Source organism: Natrix helvetica (assembly GCF_964273705.1).
Source record: "Natrix helvetica genome assembly, chromosome: 2".
In the NCBI taxonomy this organism is placed as follows: Eukaryota; Metazoa; Chordata; class Lepidosauria; order Squamata; family Natricidae; genus Natrix; species Natrix helvetica.
The window spans coordinates 55,846,781-55,863,823 of NC_138552.1; the positions used below are offsets into that span (position 1 = coordinate 55,846,781).

Genomic DNA, 17,043 nt, shown 5'->3' on the forward strand with positions numbered 1-17,043 from the left:
TGATCTGGTGTGCATGAGCGTGCGGCCAGCCATTGTTTTCCAGGTTCCATCACACGCATGCATGCCGGCCAGCTGGCCAGAGTGCATACTCACATTGGAACCTGAAAGTGCATCTAGCAATGGTATGCGTGCGGTGAGCCACTCTCTTCTGGGTTCCAACGTGCGCATGCACACTGGCCAGCTGGTCTTCGCACATGCACGCAACAAAACCGGGAAGTGCAGCTAGTGATGGCATGCATGCACACGTGGCCAGCCGCTCTCTTCTGGGTTTCGATATGCACATGTGTGCAGACCAGCTGGCTGACACACATGCATGTGATGGGACCCGGAAGAGAGCGGCTGGCATGTTCACTGGCCAGCTGCTCTCTTCTGGGTATTGGTGCACTGGTGCGTGTGCGCTAATGCAAGTGTGACACTTCTGTTTTGGCACTCCATGCCAAAAAGGTTAGCCACCACTGATTTAGGCAGCTCACAACAATTCATAAAAACTATAAAAATTGGAATGTTTTCTCTCCCCTCCTCCTTCCAACTGTCACACCAAACAGCCTACCACTCAAAACCCAACTTAGCTTCACCATCCTTCAGAAGGGTAGGAATCTTTCTCAGATTTTGGACAGGGCAACACACATTTGATGGGAGTCAGTTGGGTGAATCACATTGGCCCTTCTTCCCACCTCCCACCTCTTTTCCCCCCAAAGCAGCCATTCCCAAACATCCTGACTTGAGTGGTTGACAGAGAAGGGGGAGCAGAGAGAGAAAAGTGAGGAATTGATTTTGCTTGTTTTGTTTGTTTCGAGCACCAGCAACAAAACCTACCCCCCCCCCATACAACCCTGCAATGAGATAGAAAAAAGACTTGTGTTTGTGGGATGTTTTGCCACATATACATACTCACACAAATCCTAGCTTTCCCTTTTGTTTTCCAGGACTATTCCAGCCAACTTCAGTCCTATTTGGAGTTCACTTCAAATTCTATTTTATATTCGAACGACTGTCTAAAATGGACCTACTGAGCTATTAAATCAAAGGAAAGGATGGTAGGCTAGGAAGTATGAGTGGATGGGAATTTTACCATGACTTTAAATGTCTTCATTAATGAGTTGAATTAAGATATGGAGCTGAAGCTTTGCAAATGTTTAAGTACCTCCGAACCAGGAGACTTCGCATTTCTCGATACAAATACAAGTAGTCCTCAACTTGTAACAGTTCATTTAGTGACCATTCAGAGATACAACAGCACTGAAAAAAATGACCTAGAACTGTTTTTCACCCTTATGACCGTTGTAAGATCCCCATTGTCACATGATCAACATTCATACGCTTGATAATGGTCTCGTATTCATGATAATTTCAGTATCCTGGAATCATGTAATCATCTTTCGTGACCTTCTGACAAGCAAAGTCAATGGGGAAGCCAGATTCACTTAATAGCCATTTTAAAAGAAGATCGGCTGGGTGTCTGGGAGGCAGCAGGGGACAGGGCCAGCCTATTTGCCTGTTCTCCAAACTACTCAAAATTTCCGCTACCGGTTCTCCAGAACCTGTCAGAACTGGCTAAATACCACCTCTGATGTGTGAACTTCAACTCCGAGAATCAGCAGCGTTGCCAAGGTTGACCAACTTTGCTTTATAGAAAATTATTAAAAGGGGATAGAACAAGCCTCTATCACTTTGTACTCAACCTATAGATTACATACAAAAACAAGTGTTTTATAGCAACAAAACTCCAAGCTGGATAGAATTTGTTGTTTCCTTCCTTTTAGATATGTTTAATTATCTATAAAATGCCCAGAATTATTGGGAGTTAATCAGAGTTGGAAAGCGTAATAATTATTTATAATTATTTATAATTTAAAACCATATTTTAAATAATGGAAAAAAGGATTTTTCCATTTCTGTTGCTGAAATAACCATAATATTAAATATTTATGATTGAATATTTTATATAGCTGCTGTATTGAGCAAATGACTATAAATATAAGCAGGATAATTTTACAGATAAATGCTAAGTGGAATCAGAATCCTTGCCAGAAACACTGAATGCAAACAGTCTTTTTGAATAAAAATCCAATTTGTATGAAGCTATTTTTTTTCTCAGTAGCTTTCATGAATTTTGAATTGGCCCATGAGCAATTTTGTTTACTATTTTGCTTTTGTGAGGATCAGGCCTCTTTAGAATGAACAAGAGTGGAACAAGGTTTTCTGAGTTGTCATTAGTAAGATTTGTTAACAAACCCACTAAGATGAAATATAAGCACCCGGATGAATACCTATGGTTTCAACTGGGAAACTTGCTATATATATGGATAGTTCAGTACATCAGTTCATTGCATCAGTCCACCCATCCCTTTGGTGCGAAGTGAGAGGCCTGTCTCCTCAGATGAGCTGGACCTACCTGAATCTTGATAATGGCCCAGTATAAACATAAGCCAAGCAGAATGAATTAAAAAAATAAGTATAAAATAGAAGAACAAGTATTGTACATATCTCTCTGTTTCATGGCTATATTTGGTGTTTGGAGTCAGTGCTGACTCCTGGTAACTACCTGGACATATTCCTGCGGTTTTCTTGCCAAGATTTTAAAAATACCCTGTTTCCCTGAAAATAAGACCTTTCCCGAAAATAAGACTGGGTGTATTTTTTATATGTGCTGCTAATATAAACCCTACCCCCCAAATAAGTCCTATTTAAGAGCCTATGCAGCAGTTTGCTCATCCATTCCGTCTGGTTGGTTGTGGTGCCACAGCCACGAGGGTGGTGGAGCTTACCCCAGGGCCCCAGTAGCCATGCCATCCATGCCCTGACCCCTGCCTCACAGCAGTAGCACCAGCAGCTATGTGCAGCAGGAGCCATGTGGCTGCCAGCCCACTTCTGCTTGCTCTTGGCCGCAACAGAGCAGGAGGCCGAGCGGTGTGCTGATGCCACAGCTGTGAGGTGAGGCAGGTGTCATGGTATGGGTGGGCCTGGCTGCGGAAGCCCCGAGGTAAGCTTGTGCAGTATGCATGGGGCAGCTCCACCACCCCTGCCTCGTGGTGGTGGCCCTGGCACAGCGTGCTGCCTCCTGCCTCATCGCAAGCAAACAGAAGAGCCTCCCATATATGGCCTACCATACATGGGGAAAAAAGACACCCCCCAAAATAAGCTCTAGTGCATAACTTGATGTCCAAAAGAAAATAAGACCCAGTCTTATTTTAGGGGAAACGTGGATAGCTTGCCACTGCCTGCTTCCTAGGGCTACAAGGAAGTTAGTGACTGGCCAAAGGTCACCCAGCCTTCTTTGTGCCTTCTGATTTCTAGTCTAATGCTTTAATCACTCCACCAAACTGGCTTTCATGTCATGGATAGTCTCTACCTACTTGGAAGCAAAACGTAGAATAACTAGCAAAGAAAATGAAGACAATTTTGTAAAAAATGCAGAATCTAATTGAAATAAAAAAGTAATGCTAGACATTTAAAATGGCTGATTTTTAAGTCAGTTTCCCCCAAAACCGGTTCCCTTCAACTACACTGGCAATTAAAATATAAAGACTCACTTGAATCAAGCTCAACTCCTGGTGACTAAATGTATTCTGTTTATTTTGAATACATTCCATTGAGTGAAATAAATGATTAAATATATTTTTCTGGTTAAAACATTTTTAGGTTTGACCACAAGGGGGAGATGCTGCCTCATAACAACAGATACTTTTTTTTAGTATAATTGGTTCTATTTTAAACTGTTCTTCTAGCTGAATTATTTTCTAGTATTATTGCTTCATTTGGCATTTTCTGTATTATTTAGATAGCTAGCAGTCCATTTATCATGAAAAAATGTGGAATTGCCTTTTGGATTAAAAATAGTTTGTGAAGGGGTAATAAATTATTGGATCTGTCAAAGGTTGATGCACTTTGAAAAAAAATCAGTGACTTTTGTGCTTATTGCCACAAAAAGTTTGTCCAGGGCTTAAAACACATATTTTTATTTTCAGTTTGTACATCAAACACACAACTGTTCTCACAAATGTTTTTTACTTATCAAAAATTTGGATTACTTGATGATTTCTCAAGATTCTTCAGCCAAAATATTTTCACCTATTCCACAAAAGGAAAAATGGACGTGTCATGTTGTGTGGGAAAGTGTTTATATATTCTTTCTGAAAATCTTTTTAAAATGTATAATTTATTTTACCCCTTCAGATCTTTTGATCTGAATGTTCAGTAAAACGAAATCAGTAAGGGCTATCTGTATAAATAATAATTTAATAATAATTTAATTTGTTAGCAGCTCCCTCTCCACAAGGGACTCGGGGCGGCGTACAATAAAAACATACATAAATACATATAAGCATACACATACACACATACACATACATATACATATACGTACACGGACACGGAGGAGGTAACAATTACATATATCACAATAATAATAATAAAATTAACCATTAAAAATACCCCATAATAAAATTACAAATTTAAAAGGACTGTCAGGAGGAAAAGTAAATTAGATCTGAGCCCGTTGAAAAGAATGACTTCTTTGACCTCATGGGCTTTGACCTGTTAGCAAAGAAAATAAATAAATGAAGTTTAGCACTACTTAATGGATGAGTGTAATTAAGCTTGAAATTACAGTTGTAAGTTATCCTGGTCATTAAGTGGATCACCATGTGCCTGCACCAAATTTTAAGACCTTTTTGTGGGTCATAAAGTCAATCACCATGATCATTAAGTGAATTCATTGTCCACAATGGGTATTTTTTGCCAGGAACTGGACGTAAATGCCAGTTTCAGGTAAAAAATTTTTTTATAAATTTTGACTGCTGGATCCTGAAAATGGCCATAAATGGTGGCTGGTTGCTGAGCACCCAAAATGTGATCATGTGACTGGGGGGGGGGGAATGCTTTCCAACCATCCAGTTATGAATCTGGATTATAAGTAATCCTGGGGAAGTATGTCATAACTTTAAATGGTTACTAGGTGACCAATTATAAGTTGAGGGCTACCTGAACTTCTGGTATTCATTAAAATAGCCAGACTTTTTTCAGGCTTCCATCCAAATCTTAAAAATAATAATGCTGTTTTGAAGAAGCCACTAATTAAAATTAATGAAACTGACAAATCACTTTAAATACAGGAAATTATATTTATTTATTATTTAATTTGTATTGTCGCCTATTCACCCATGGCACAATATTTAATACTTAGAGCAGTTGATTGGATAAGACAAATTGCTTAATATCTGCAAAGCTGCTGCAAGAATAAAGAGACCTCTTCAGATAGCAATTTATGGAAAGAAACCCAAATATTAACATTATGTTCAATATAAACACCATTTCTTAACAGAAAGACTCAGTTCAATTACCTGCAGGATGGCAACTACTTATATTATTGTCACACCTTCATAGGAGATGCTAACATGTCTGATATTTGACCTTACCAACCTGAAGTCTGAAATTTGTACATTCATTGCAGCATCTGGAAGTTGAGTTATAGCAACTGGATCTCTCTTTTTTTGTTGATATGAAATGTTTTGTTGCTTATCCAAATAGCTTCTTCGGTCTGGAAGATAAGAATTGAATAAGCATTGAAATGTTTCAAATCAACAAGAAAAGAAATCCAGTTGCGATCACTCAACTTCCAGACAACTCTACCTGGATAACTGAGAATCTTCTTCGACATTCATTGCAGCATGAAATCTTCACTATACCACTGAGGCAATGCCTGAATGATCACTGAAGGCTGCAGAGAATGACAGCTATTTTATCTAAGCACTAGTTGGACTCAATTTCTCTGACTCTCTTTGTCTTTTTTATATCTATCACAGTGAATGATCTTGGAGTTGACATCAAGGGACTTGGAAAGAGTTCTTCAGCTGCTGACAGAGTGGTTCAGGAAATACAAGCCAAAGGTGGAAAAGCAATAGCTAATTATGGTATGTTTCTCCCACTGTATTCCAGTGAAAATATCTGCAGATAAATTACAGCTGTAATTCTACAATAGTTAATGCTACCGATCTGAAGAAAATCAATCTGTCATTTATCATTGAGATGATTGTTGTAAATGATAATCAAAATGAAATCAGAAAGTTCCTTGAAGATTTAAATGACTGTCCCATGATAAATTATTTCAGTCAATAGAAAGTGGTCATGCCACTGATGAGAGAGAGAGAGAGATCTGGCGTGCCTTGAATTGCATGATATTTAATGAACTCATGAATTGTTTGTGATTGCAAATCCATGTTAGATTCATACCGTCTAGTATTGAGCCATGATCGGTAATTCCAAAATGTGATCATTTTAAAGTGAGATTCACTGTCCGTTAGATTTTTATTCTTTGTTATGTTGTGGTTGTTTGATTTTGAAATATATATTATATAGCTGCATTACATGAAAAAAAATCCAGGTAGAATAGCCCTATTTTAAAAGCTTCAGGATCTTTGTGGATAAATAATGTATTCTTTAGCTTGATATATTCATTGTGCTTCACAGAGTTTTATGTTCACTTAAAGATATAATAGTGCAGACTGAAACGTAGCACATATACTATGCAAGTAAGTGATACAGGAATTATCATGTGCCACTGTATTATGTGTGAGGTTGTTGATACATTCTTATATCTGGACATTTTATTTTGTCATTTGAAGACAACTGCATTCTCCTAATTTCATATTCAAGCTTATCCGTGTGTCATTAACAGTCCATGTTTTTCTGAGCATAAGAAAGCTTGGATACAAACTCTCATTTGCACATTTACTGCATCTAGTGCTATCAAAAGCAGACCCATGTGTGATGACCCAGGGCACAGCACAGAGGCAACACAGTCAGCTGATAGTTCAAACCGCCCCTTTATTGCTCCAACTTTTCCCCAACTGCTCTCACGTTTTTAGCAAGTCCAAGAGCAAAGTGAACACACACACACACACACGCACACCTCCAGCAGCCTCTGGCTGCAAGTAGTCCAGCACAGTGCTGTGGGCACAACTGCTGCAAAGCAAGAAATCCAGCAGGGCAAGGGAATAAATCAATGAGTTCAGGAAGCAAAGGAACAAGGCAGTTAATCCAGGAAACAAGCAAGCAAGAAAGAAGTCCATAAAACATTGGCAAAGGCACACAACACTCCATGAATTCAGTGTTTGTTCCTGACAAATGCCCCTCTCCACAATGTGTCCTTAAGTCTCAGTCCCCAGGTGTGCCTTGTGAAGAGGGGCAGGGCGCTCTCCTCCCAAGTTGTCAGGTCAGCCAGCAGTCTTCCCGCCTTCTCTCCAGTCTCCGTGGTCGAGGAGGGGATGGTCCTTCCTCAGCTCTGTTTCTCATATTCACTGCTTAGCCTTTCTTGGTCGACATGCCCCTGTTCCTCCCTGCCTACAAGGTGCTCCAATCCTGAAAGTCCTGATCTGAATCTGCCTGCTCCTTTCCACATTTCTCCAAAGCCAACGAAGCTGACCCCTCGATCTCCGTCAGCTCCAGTTCAGGCTCATCTTCCTCTGCAGATTCAGGCTCCAACGGGGGCATGACACCTGTGTCCTTATTTCTGTAGTTATTCCTTAAAGGCATCTCTTTGGAATAGCACATTTTGGGGAGATGGCAACATAATTGGGAAATGAGGAGATTGGCTTTTATGCCTAAACCTAAATTTTACCACTCACAAAGAAGAACATTTAGAATCCAAATCAGCATTTCTTTCCCCTGTGCATCCTCTCTTCCTAACCATAGCTATCCACTTCTGTTAGTAGCACCTCAGGGAATTATGAATACAGTTGAAAGATTTCAGTAGCTGCAGTCGTAGGAACAACTTCTGTCTTTTTTTCTGTCATGAACTTGCTATCATTGGTAAGTGCATACCAATGAATAACTTGCTCATGAAAGGAAATATTCCCTCAAGATTACATTCTATTACCATTTTGTGTTCCCCTCCCATTATGCTAGGATCTCCCTCATTTCAATAGATTCTGATCTGTGTTTCTTTCTTTCCTGTTTTTTTTCGCCTCAGATTCAGTGGAAGCCGGTGAAAAGCTTGTGCAAGCTGCTCTGGATGCTTTTGGGAAAATAGGTACATTTCAAATAGATGCATAGTTTGTGAGATTAGATAGCTGGAACCTCATTATTGTTATTCTGTATTATTTCATGAAAAAAAAAAGAAGCAATCTATTATTCAGGAGAAAATCTGCCATAACAAAGGAATGGCTTTATCAATCTGTTTAACAAATTACTTTACTTTTTGATGAAAGTTGTAATTATTTGTACTAGTAGTAAACAAGATATTTTCTCCAAGATGAGTTCTCTAATTTTTTTTAAGATTAAAATTTATTTATTTTTTTCTCTTCCATCTGTAAATTTTAACTTATGATTTTTGATATCATTAAAGCTTTATCATGGTCAACACAAAATTCTGCCTCAGAAGAAATTGAACTTCCTCTGAAATCAAGCCAAATAAGTTTGATCATGGAAAGACCTCTCCATCAAGTAGAGGAGGGGTTGTCAAACTCACGTCATCACGTGACATATTGGGACTTTTCCCCTTTCGCTAAGCCGGGCGGGGGCGTGGCCAGCATGTGAGTTTGACAGCCCTGAAGTAGAGGCATGAGCAAAATAAAAATAATAAATTCTTTTTGTTTAAAGCCACATTCCATTGATGGAAACAAAGCAACAATAAAGAATCCTCATAAGAATTTCCCCCCTCTAAGCTACACATATGAAAAAACTGTTATGGTTATTCTTTTAGATAAGATCTTTTTACCACTAGCAGCGCACTGCATATTTATGCTAAATTGAATGGTGGCCTGAAACTTGGACTTGCTTACCAGCAAATAGCTACGATAGCATGCATCAGCATGTTCTTTTTTATTTATTTTATAAATGTTACTTCATAGAGATACAGAAATGCATTTGAATTACAATGAGGCTGTTTGCTGCACTTGCCCAGAATTCTGAAACCATTAAATTCATTCTACGAAAATGCAGAGTGTCCCTTTCTATGTCTGAGTTCATTTTTACTGCTTAAGAGATGATCATAGTTCAGACCTACATGCGGTGTCAAAAGTGTTTGCCAGTCTTTGACAGCCGTAATAATTCTGAAAGTCTTTTTTCCTTTATCTATTTTAGCAAGGACAAAATTAAATGCAAATAAGGTGTTAATAAATGTTATCCTTCACATCAGAAGCAAGGATAGCTAGATTTGTTTCTTAATAATTTTGTATTGATTTAATTTACAGATATTCTGATCAATAATGCCGGGTAAGTTGATCTAAATGTTATTTTTTTCCCATTACACTGGAATATTTTTGATTCAATTTATGACAATTTCTCTCTTCTTTTTATCTTCTTTTACATGTAGGATCTTGAGGGACCGTTCGTTTGCTAGGATCAACGATGAAGATTGGGGTAAGTTGTACCCCGGTTACAATTATATATGTAGTCCATTTTTAAAATGAACATATTACATACTTAATGTATTTCATGCCTTTTCAAGGTCTAGATATATTCTATGGCTTGAATTGTTTCTAGATATAATTCACAAAGTTCATTTGAGGGGATCCTTTCTCGTAACCCGAGCTGCATGGAACCATATGAAAAATCAGAAATTTGGAAGGTAAGTAGACATGATTGCTCACCAAACCATCTAGATTAGACACAGAGAATATAGTTTGTGGTTTGTGATTCTACTGTACCAACATTATTTCTCATAAAAATTTCAGCATAGCTTTCATTAAAAAACATTTCTCTCTCCTAGAGGACGAACACAGGGAAGGTAGTGAAAAGGGTAGCAAGGTACAAGATATGAAGGAGGGGGGGGTGGCTCCACCTGGGGACAGGGAGGAGGAAGCAATATTGAAAAGGCTCAGGTCACAAAAATAAAAGTATTTGAAATATTTGTAATTGTTGATATACTAGAAAGTGACAAAGAAAAAATGATTGAACACATGGTTGATACAATGTAGAATAAGATTCTGTTTTTTTGCTTATCTTTTATATGTTGTTTTTAATATTGTAAAAATTGTGAGATTTGGAGGGATTTCTTCCACTAGCATGGGAGCTGCCAAAATTTTCTATGTACCCCTTTACCTTTTCCCATAAATGTTTAAAAACCAATAAAATTCTTTAAAAAAAAATTCAGCATACAAAACTACATCTAAAGTAGAATCCTCATCTCTACAGGCAACCAAACAGAGATCTGTTCATATATCAGAATATTATTAGATTTTTTTAAAGCAACAGTATAGTTGCTAATACTAATCAAGGTAGCATTTAAAGTGCTGAAAAAAACTGCATTCTTTTTCTATAAACTTTCCCACAGTCATATAAACTTCATTTTCCATGTTGTAGCTGCTGCAGCTGAACCTGGAAATCTTGCCTAAGATTTCCAAATGCGGAGTTGATAGTGGAGTTGAAGCTACCATGAATGGTTTCTTACTGAGTACTGCAGTAATTTGAAAAAGAATCATGGATGGTAAAATTAATAATAGTGTTTAATTGGAAGCCCAGAGTACAGGGATGAAATTCAGCAGCTTCTGATAGATTCTGGAGAACCGGTAACGGAAATTTTGAGTAGTTCAGAGAACCGGCAAATACTACCTCTGGCTGGCCCCATAGTGGGAATGGGGATTTTGCAATATCCTTCCCCTGGAATGGGGTGGGAATGGAGATTTTGCAGTATCCTTCCCCTGCCACACCCACCAAGCCATGCCCACAGTAGTAAAAAAAATTAAACTTCACCACTGTTAGAGTACAACCCTTTCTGATCTTTTATGACATTATGGAAATTATGAAAATTATGATTAGCCACATCTGAAATCCACAAGTTGGAAATTATAGCAATGGAGGTGCTGGATTCTGGAACTCTTATATACAATACACATTGGAAGTTGTTTTTAATTAGTTTTTTTTCCCATTAGCCCCAAAGCTAAAATATTGCTAACTAGCATTTCACCCAAACAGCAAGAATAGCTCTCAGTAAGAACTGAAAATTACTCCTGTTGTTTGGATAAAATGCTAGTTCTCTGAATAGTTTGAATGCTTTGAATGTTGACAGATTGAATCTAAAATTGAATATGTTTTTAGGAAAAGAAGCTTTCCCCTATTACATTAATTTGCATCATTGGTTGCACTTAATCACATTTAAATATGATACAGTTTAGAAATAATGATCACATTAAAAAAGAATTGCTTGCTCTGTTTTTATTTTGTCTGCATTCACTTTTCTCAGTTTGTAAACTGTTTTCTATAAGTTATCCCTAAATAAGGAATGTGAGTTTTTTTTCTTGCAACTCTTTAATTCTATTTTGATCTACATCCAGCTAGTTTTCATTACCAATAGCACGTTCTGAAAGCAAATGTATTTGCCCTGTGAGTTAACGGGCCTATCTCTATATTCAGTACTTATGAAATATAACGTTTGTAGTCACTCCATGCCTATCAGTTCTTCAAAGACATTGGATTAAATGTTGTCTGATGGTAGTCACAGTAACATGCTAAGTGGGTCCCTTAAACACAGCTGCTTCAATATTTTTTATGAAACCTATGGCAGAATAAGAGAAGATATTGAAAACAGTTTATTTTCTGTTTAACAAATGTTCATTTTCCCTTTAAAACTTTGTTAAATGGCAATGTTGTCTAATTAGCACAATTTCTACATCTTGTTGCTGCTTTTTATACAGAGGTTTATGTATTGAGCCGAATGTTTTTTATGCAGTACCACCCAATTCTATTGCTTTTACTGATGCAGTCCCCTTCAATCTTCCATCAGGCTTTTTGTTGCTGTATTCTAATCTCAGAATTTCCTACTGTTTGTTTTCAAGAATAATCATGGCTTCCTCAGCTGCTGGAATATATGGGAACTTTGGCCAGGCAAATTATAGTGCTGCCAAACTTGGCCTTTTGGGTCTGGCAAACACACTTGCAGTTGAAGGCAAGAAGTACAACATCCACTGCAACACGATTGCTCCCATGGCAGGCTCCAGGATGACACAGACTGTTATGCCTCCAGGTAAATAATTGTAAATATTCGCAACAAATTAGCTTGAGTGTATGATAAAATAGCTCTTCTGTTCTCTACTCCTGAGGCTTGTTTTTGCATAAATTTCATTTTCCCTAGCTATGGCGGATGCCTTGAAACCAGAATATGTGGCCCCTCTTGTCCTTTGGCTTTGTCATGAAAGATGTCAAGAGAACAGTGGACTGTTTGAGGTAATATCCATTTATTGTTCTTTCCTAGCAATGGGCCTTGCATCCCTCACATTTTCCTTCTCTCTCTCTTTCTCTCTCTCCCCTCCCCCTCCCCCTCCCTCTCTTCACAATTCAAATCCATGCAGAAATCTGTTCTCACATTACAGATAATCCTTGACTTATAACAGTTCATTGAGTGACCTTTCACAATTGCAATGACACTGAAAAGTCACTGAAAGTGACTTACGAACATTTTTGACACTTATCACCCTTGTAACATTTCCATGGTCATGTGATTTACACTCAGATGCTTGACAACTGCTTCATATTTTTGATGGTTGCAGTGTCCTGGGGTCATGTGGTCCTGGTCTGACAAGTACAGTCAATGTGGAATCCAGATTCATTTAAGAACCATGTTACTAACTTAATAACTGCAGTAATTTACTTAACGTATGTGACAAGAAAAGTCATAACATAAGGCAAAACTCAGTTAATAATTGTTACTTAACAACATAAATTTTGGGCTGAGTTGTGGTTGTAAGTCAAGGACTACTTCTATAGGATAAGTTGAACATATCATGTCAATATCATGCTGAAAAACAGCAATGGATTTGAAATCAAATGTTTGATCAAAATGGTGAAAAGAATATTTATTAAAACAATTCCAACACATATTAAACCTTAGGGACAATAATTGCCATAAGAAGAAGGAATTCAGCCTTATCCTACATGATCACCTTATACTCTAATTCCATACTCCAGATAACACTACATTCACATTTCAAATGTCAAGGACCAAGGGGAACAGAGAAGTACTACTAGACCTGCAACAATCTCACTTTTTGCAGAAATATGAAAAACTTTAGGAAATCATCTTAAATAGGGAACACGAATACCCTGAGAATGAACATGCTCAGAACTGGAAAAAACTGAGGAAACAGGACATAAAAATCAGATCAATGCTTCGTAATATAAGAAGCTAATGCCCTGCCTTGTTTAAAGCTGGTCATGTATTGGTTGAGTTGAACTAAATCTAATCATAGGGCCTTTTGTAAGAATGAACTTCGTATGGAGGTAAAAAGTAAATGTATATTTTGATCTATTGGAACTAATCTGTTGTGATTAAATGGGATTAAAAGGGAGCCACTCCCATAAGATTTGCTGTCCATGCTTCATTTTCAGTTTTCTTTGTAAACTATATTGATTTTTAAAACTCTATGTTACAGGTTGGAGGTGGCTGGATTGGAAAATGTAAGTCTTCTTGCCCATTTGGTCTAGTGAGAAAGAATCTGAATTTGACACAAAATCCAAACTAATGTGTTAAACTAGATTATAATAACATTAAATCCTTTCATTTTAAGAGTGGTAGAATTTGAGGATAATTTAACTGACTCCCCATCTGAGCCTCCCGCCCTTGCTCTCTTTCTTACTATATTAGGATTGGATTTTGTTCATTTGTTTGTTTATTTGGTTTGGTTAAAAGAGATTAATCATAGATAGCTGATAAATGCAGTTTGCTTTAATGGCAATAGCACTTAGACTTAGATACTGCTTTACAGTGCTTTATAGCCTTATCTCAGCAGTTTACAGTGTCAGCATATCTCCCCCCAACAATCTGGGTCCTCATTTTACTCACTTCAGAAAGGATGGAAGGCTGAGTCAACCTTGAGCCGGGTGAACTTTGAGCTGCCAAATTGCAGGCAGCCAGCAGGCAGCAGAAGTAGCCTGCAGTACTGCACTCTAACCACTGTGCCATCACAGTTTTAAGTTCACTAGGGTCCTCAATAATTATTATTTTTAATTCCACCTTTAACTATTCTTAGCTGTCAAAATGATTCTGGTGTCCAGCACAAACAAACAACGTGTTTATGACAAATCAAGAAAAGCTGCCGCAGTTTCAGATTGGAATACTCTATTCAGAGTTCTCAAGAATGTGCATAGTATGCCAAGTTCCAATTTGCTATCTGCAGAGAAGATAATCCATACTTTGTTTTGATCAGAAAAAAAATTTACATTTATAAAAGGAACTAGTGATGCAGCTACACCTGAATGGTTATTTTTAATTGGTGTTTAATAACCTTTCTAATTGCTATTTGTTTAGTACGCTGGGAGCGATCCCTGGGAGCCGTTGTCAGGCATAAGAACCACCTAATGACACCAGAAGCTGTGGAACATAATTGGGAAAAGATTTGTAATTTTGATAATGCCCAAACACCTCAAGAAGTTGGAGGTACAAGCAACTTTAAATTCATTACATATTTTGTAAGGTTACAAACTGTAAATATTACAGTATATGAAAATAAAAGTGCACAATGATTTATTTTAATTTTAATATATGTGTGTTTGTGTGTGTGTATTCATCTACTTATGTCCTCCGTATAGCTTTAGAAAGTAATTTTTTCATAATTCATTTTTCCTAAAGTTTTTGATTTTTTAAAAATGTTATACATTTTGTATAATATAAGTAGATATTATAAGTCATACCAATTTGCATAAAATGTTTCCATTTTCTTTCCTTAATGATACTAATTTATAAATTACCTTTTCCATAAAGGCTAAAGTCCAAAGTTTCATCCCAAAACTTCAGCCTACTTTGATGTAGTTCCAGGTCTGAACTATAACTTGTTGCTGTTAAGAAAATCACAGATCTATATTTAATAATGAAAAGGAAGACCAATGTTAATTTATGGTGGCCAAAATCAAGAAGAGTTTGGTAACACATTTTCTGACTAACAACTGCTATTAAGTAGCATTCATTTTTGTGAGTTGTAACTTAAATTATCAGATAACTGAAAATTATAATATTAATATTTTATGTTAAGGGAGCCCAAATTTAAGAAATAGTATAATCCCATATATGGAATTATAATTCATAAATCATGTACAAATTGAATTACATTTTAGGTCAGATTATTGTTTAGGGTTATTTTAAACATTGAGGTATATTCTCACAATCTATTTAAACATTCTTCTGCATAAGTATCTACATATATTTTCCAATAACAAAAGTAAAATATCCTTGGTGGAAAACTAGTTTGGTATACCATATACCTTGTGGGAATGTAAGATTTAGCAACATTTTATTTAAAAAATAGGTTTGAACGGAAATTTTAAAATTAAAGAGTTGCATATAACCCACAAATTTCCCATCATGCTATGTGTAAGATATATTACATTACAAAAGAGGTGAAATTTAATTCTGTCACAGGAGTTTATTGACTTAAGCTGCAAGATATAAAGCAATTTTTTAAAAAGTTTGTTTCCTGAGGAAAGACAGTAATCTAGTGGTAAGGGAGTTAAGTTGCATTGATGCTAAATAAATTGTTGTCAACAAGATAATCAAATGGGTCTGTGTGTAAATATATGCCTAATCATTTATCAATTCATGTAGACCGATGTACAATTTGTTGTATATAATTCCAACAACAGATCAATAAAATGATAGCAGGCATATACATTATCCAACAAGATCATCTACTCATCCTTTTTCAGAATTTCAGCCAGTATTAAATGACAACTAAGAAATTGCTGATAAATCATTGACTGTCAATTCAATAATCCTACCTTCATTATTTAACAGTGAAAATCATTTTTGCTGTGATTGAAAATGGCCATGAGACTTCTAATCTAATTAAAAAAAAACTATCTACAACCTTATTTTAGAACTGATCATTTGGCATTTATTGTACTTTATTGTATTGTAATTGTGGACTGAATGCTGAAAATTAGGTCCAGATTATGTTTCTGGGGCAATTTGAACAAATAAGCCTAAATACATACTACAGGTACTAATTCTTGGAAGAATTAGGGGAAAAGGGCGTATGGAGGGGCAAAGATGGTGGCACTCTCCTTTATCTCCATATCTTCATTTCAAATAAACACTTTGGGTATTAGTTTGTTTCATTAACAAAATATAATTTATTTCTAAATAGTTGATCAATAGTTCAGAAATACAACATATGCTTTGCATGCAGTAAGCCCCCTTGGTAAGCTCAAGAATTGGATCTGGGTGTCCCCCAAATCAGGTGGTATGCTGCCAGTTCGCACCGGTTCGGGCAAACCTGTAGTGGCAGTGGTGCGAGGCTCCGCCCACCCACCCTGACGTCATCAAGGACCTTCAGTTGCGCTCTCCCTACCAAACCGGTAGTGAAGAAAATAGAATACCATCTCTGCCCCAAATCCTTAAAAATCCTTACTGTCAGTGTGGACAGTATTGGGTTAAATTTATGAATGATCTGAGTTAATGTAAGGTTGCTTCCTATGTTTTTAAGCTCTGATTACTTAATGCAAAAAAGAGCAATTTCAAGCACTTTTCCCCCTTCTTCATGTCCTTTCTAGCAAATCCAGGTGGACTCTAGATAGGTCAATCGGTCACAGACCATTGCTACCTAGGTATGATAAATAGGTATCTTAAGTAAATATGCAAGTGTTTTAAGATTAGGGCCAGATTGCTAACAGTTGACACTGACTTCATGGCATATAGTCAACTTTGAGAGTCTGATATGAAATGATACCTGATACTAAAAATTATTAGTTCTGCTTTGCATTATTCTTTTTGATTTGGACACATCAATAAGAATATAGCTTGTTATGTATAACGTGTCTTTTAGTTTTCTACTAAAAAAGGCATTCTGCGTGGTATTTGGGTAAGAGCCCAACTTTTGAATCTTCACCTGTGAGAATAAGCAAAAGAAGAAAAATCCTGTACATATCTGAGAGACTATTTAGTTTTTCTGTATTTGAGCATTAGAAAATTAGACAATTAAAAAAACTTTCTCCCTTAATGCCTGAAGATACTGAAGTAAGAAAAACTAATTAAGAGTATTTACATTAAAATTGAAGCCTGTATTCCTTTATATCTGCAAATTCAAGCTATCCTAGATTTCATTAAAAACTATTACA

At 36.8% G+C, this 17,043-nt stretch overlaps 1 protein-coding gene across 1 annotated transcript in view; it reads left to right on the plus strand.

The window, feature by feature from the left end:
- HSD17B4 (hydroxysteroid 17-beta dehydrogenase 4) overlaps window positions 1-17,043 on the plus strand; it is a 69,496-nt gene that overhangs the window by 10,420 nt on the left and 42,033 nt on the right. The window contains exons 3-11 of the mRNA XM_081940625.1: window positions 5,805-5,912; window positions 7,970-8,029; window positions 9,192-9,213; window positions 9,314-9,360; window positions 9,484-9,568; window positions 11,775-11,962; window positions 12,071-12,162; window positions 13,368-13,392; window positions 14,243-14,371. Of these exons, the coding sequence (XP_081796751.1) occupies window positions 5,805-5,912; window positions 7,970-8,029; window positions 9,192-9,213; window positions 9,314-9,360; window positions 9,484-9,568; window positions 11,775-11,962; window positions 12,071-12,162; window positions 13,368-13,392; window positions 14,243-14,371 (756 nt within the window). The remainder of the gene's footprint in view (window positions 1-5,804; window positions 5,913-7,969; window positions 8,030-9,191; window positions 9,214-9,313; window positions 9,361-9,483; window positions 9,569-11,774; window positions 11,963-12,070; window positions 12,163-13,367; window positions 13,393-14,242; window positions 14,372-17,043) is intronic.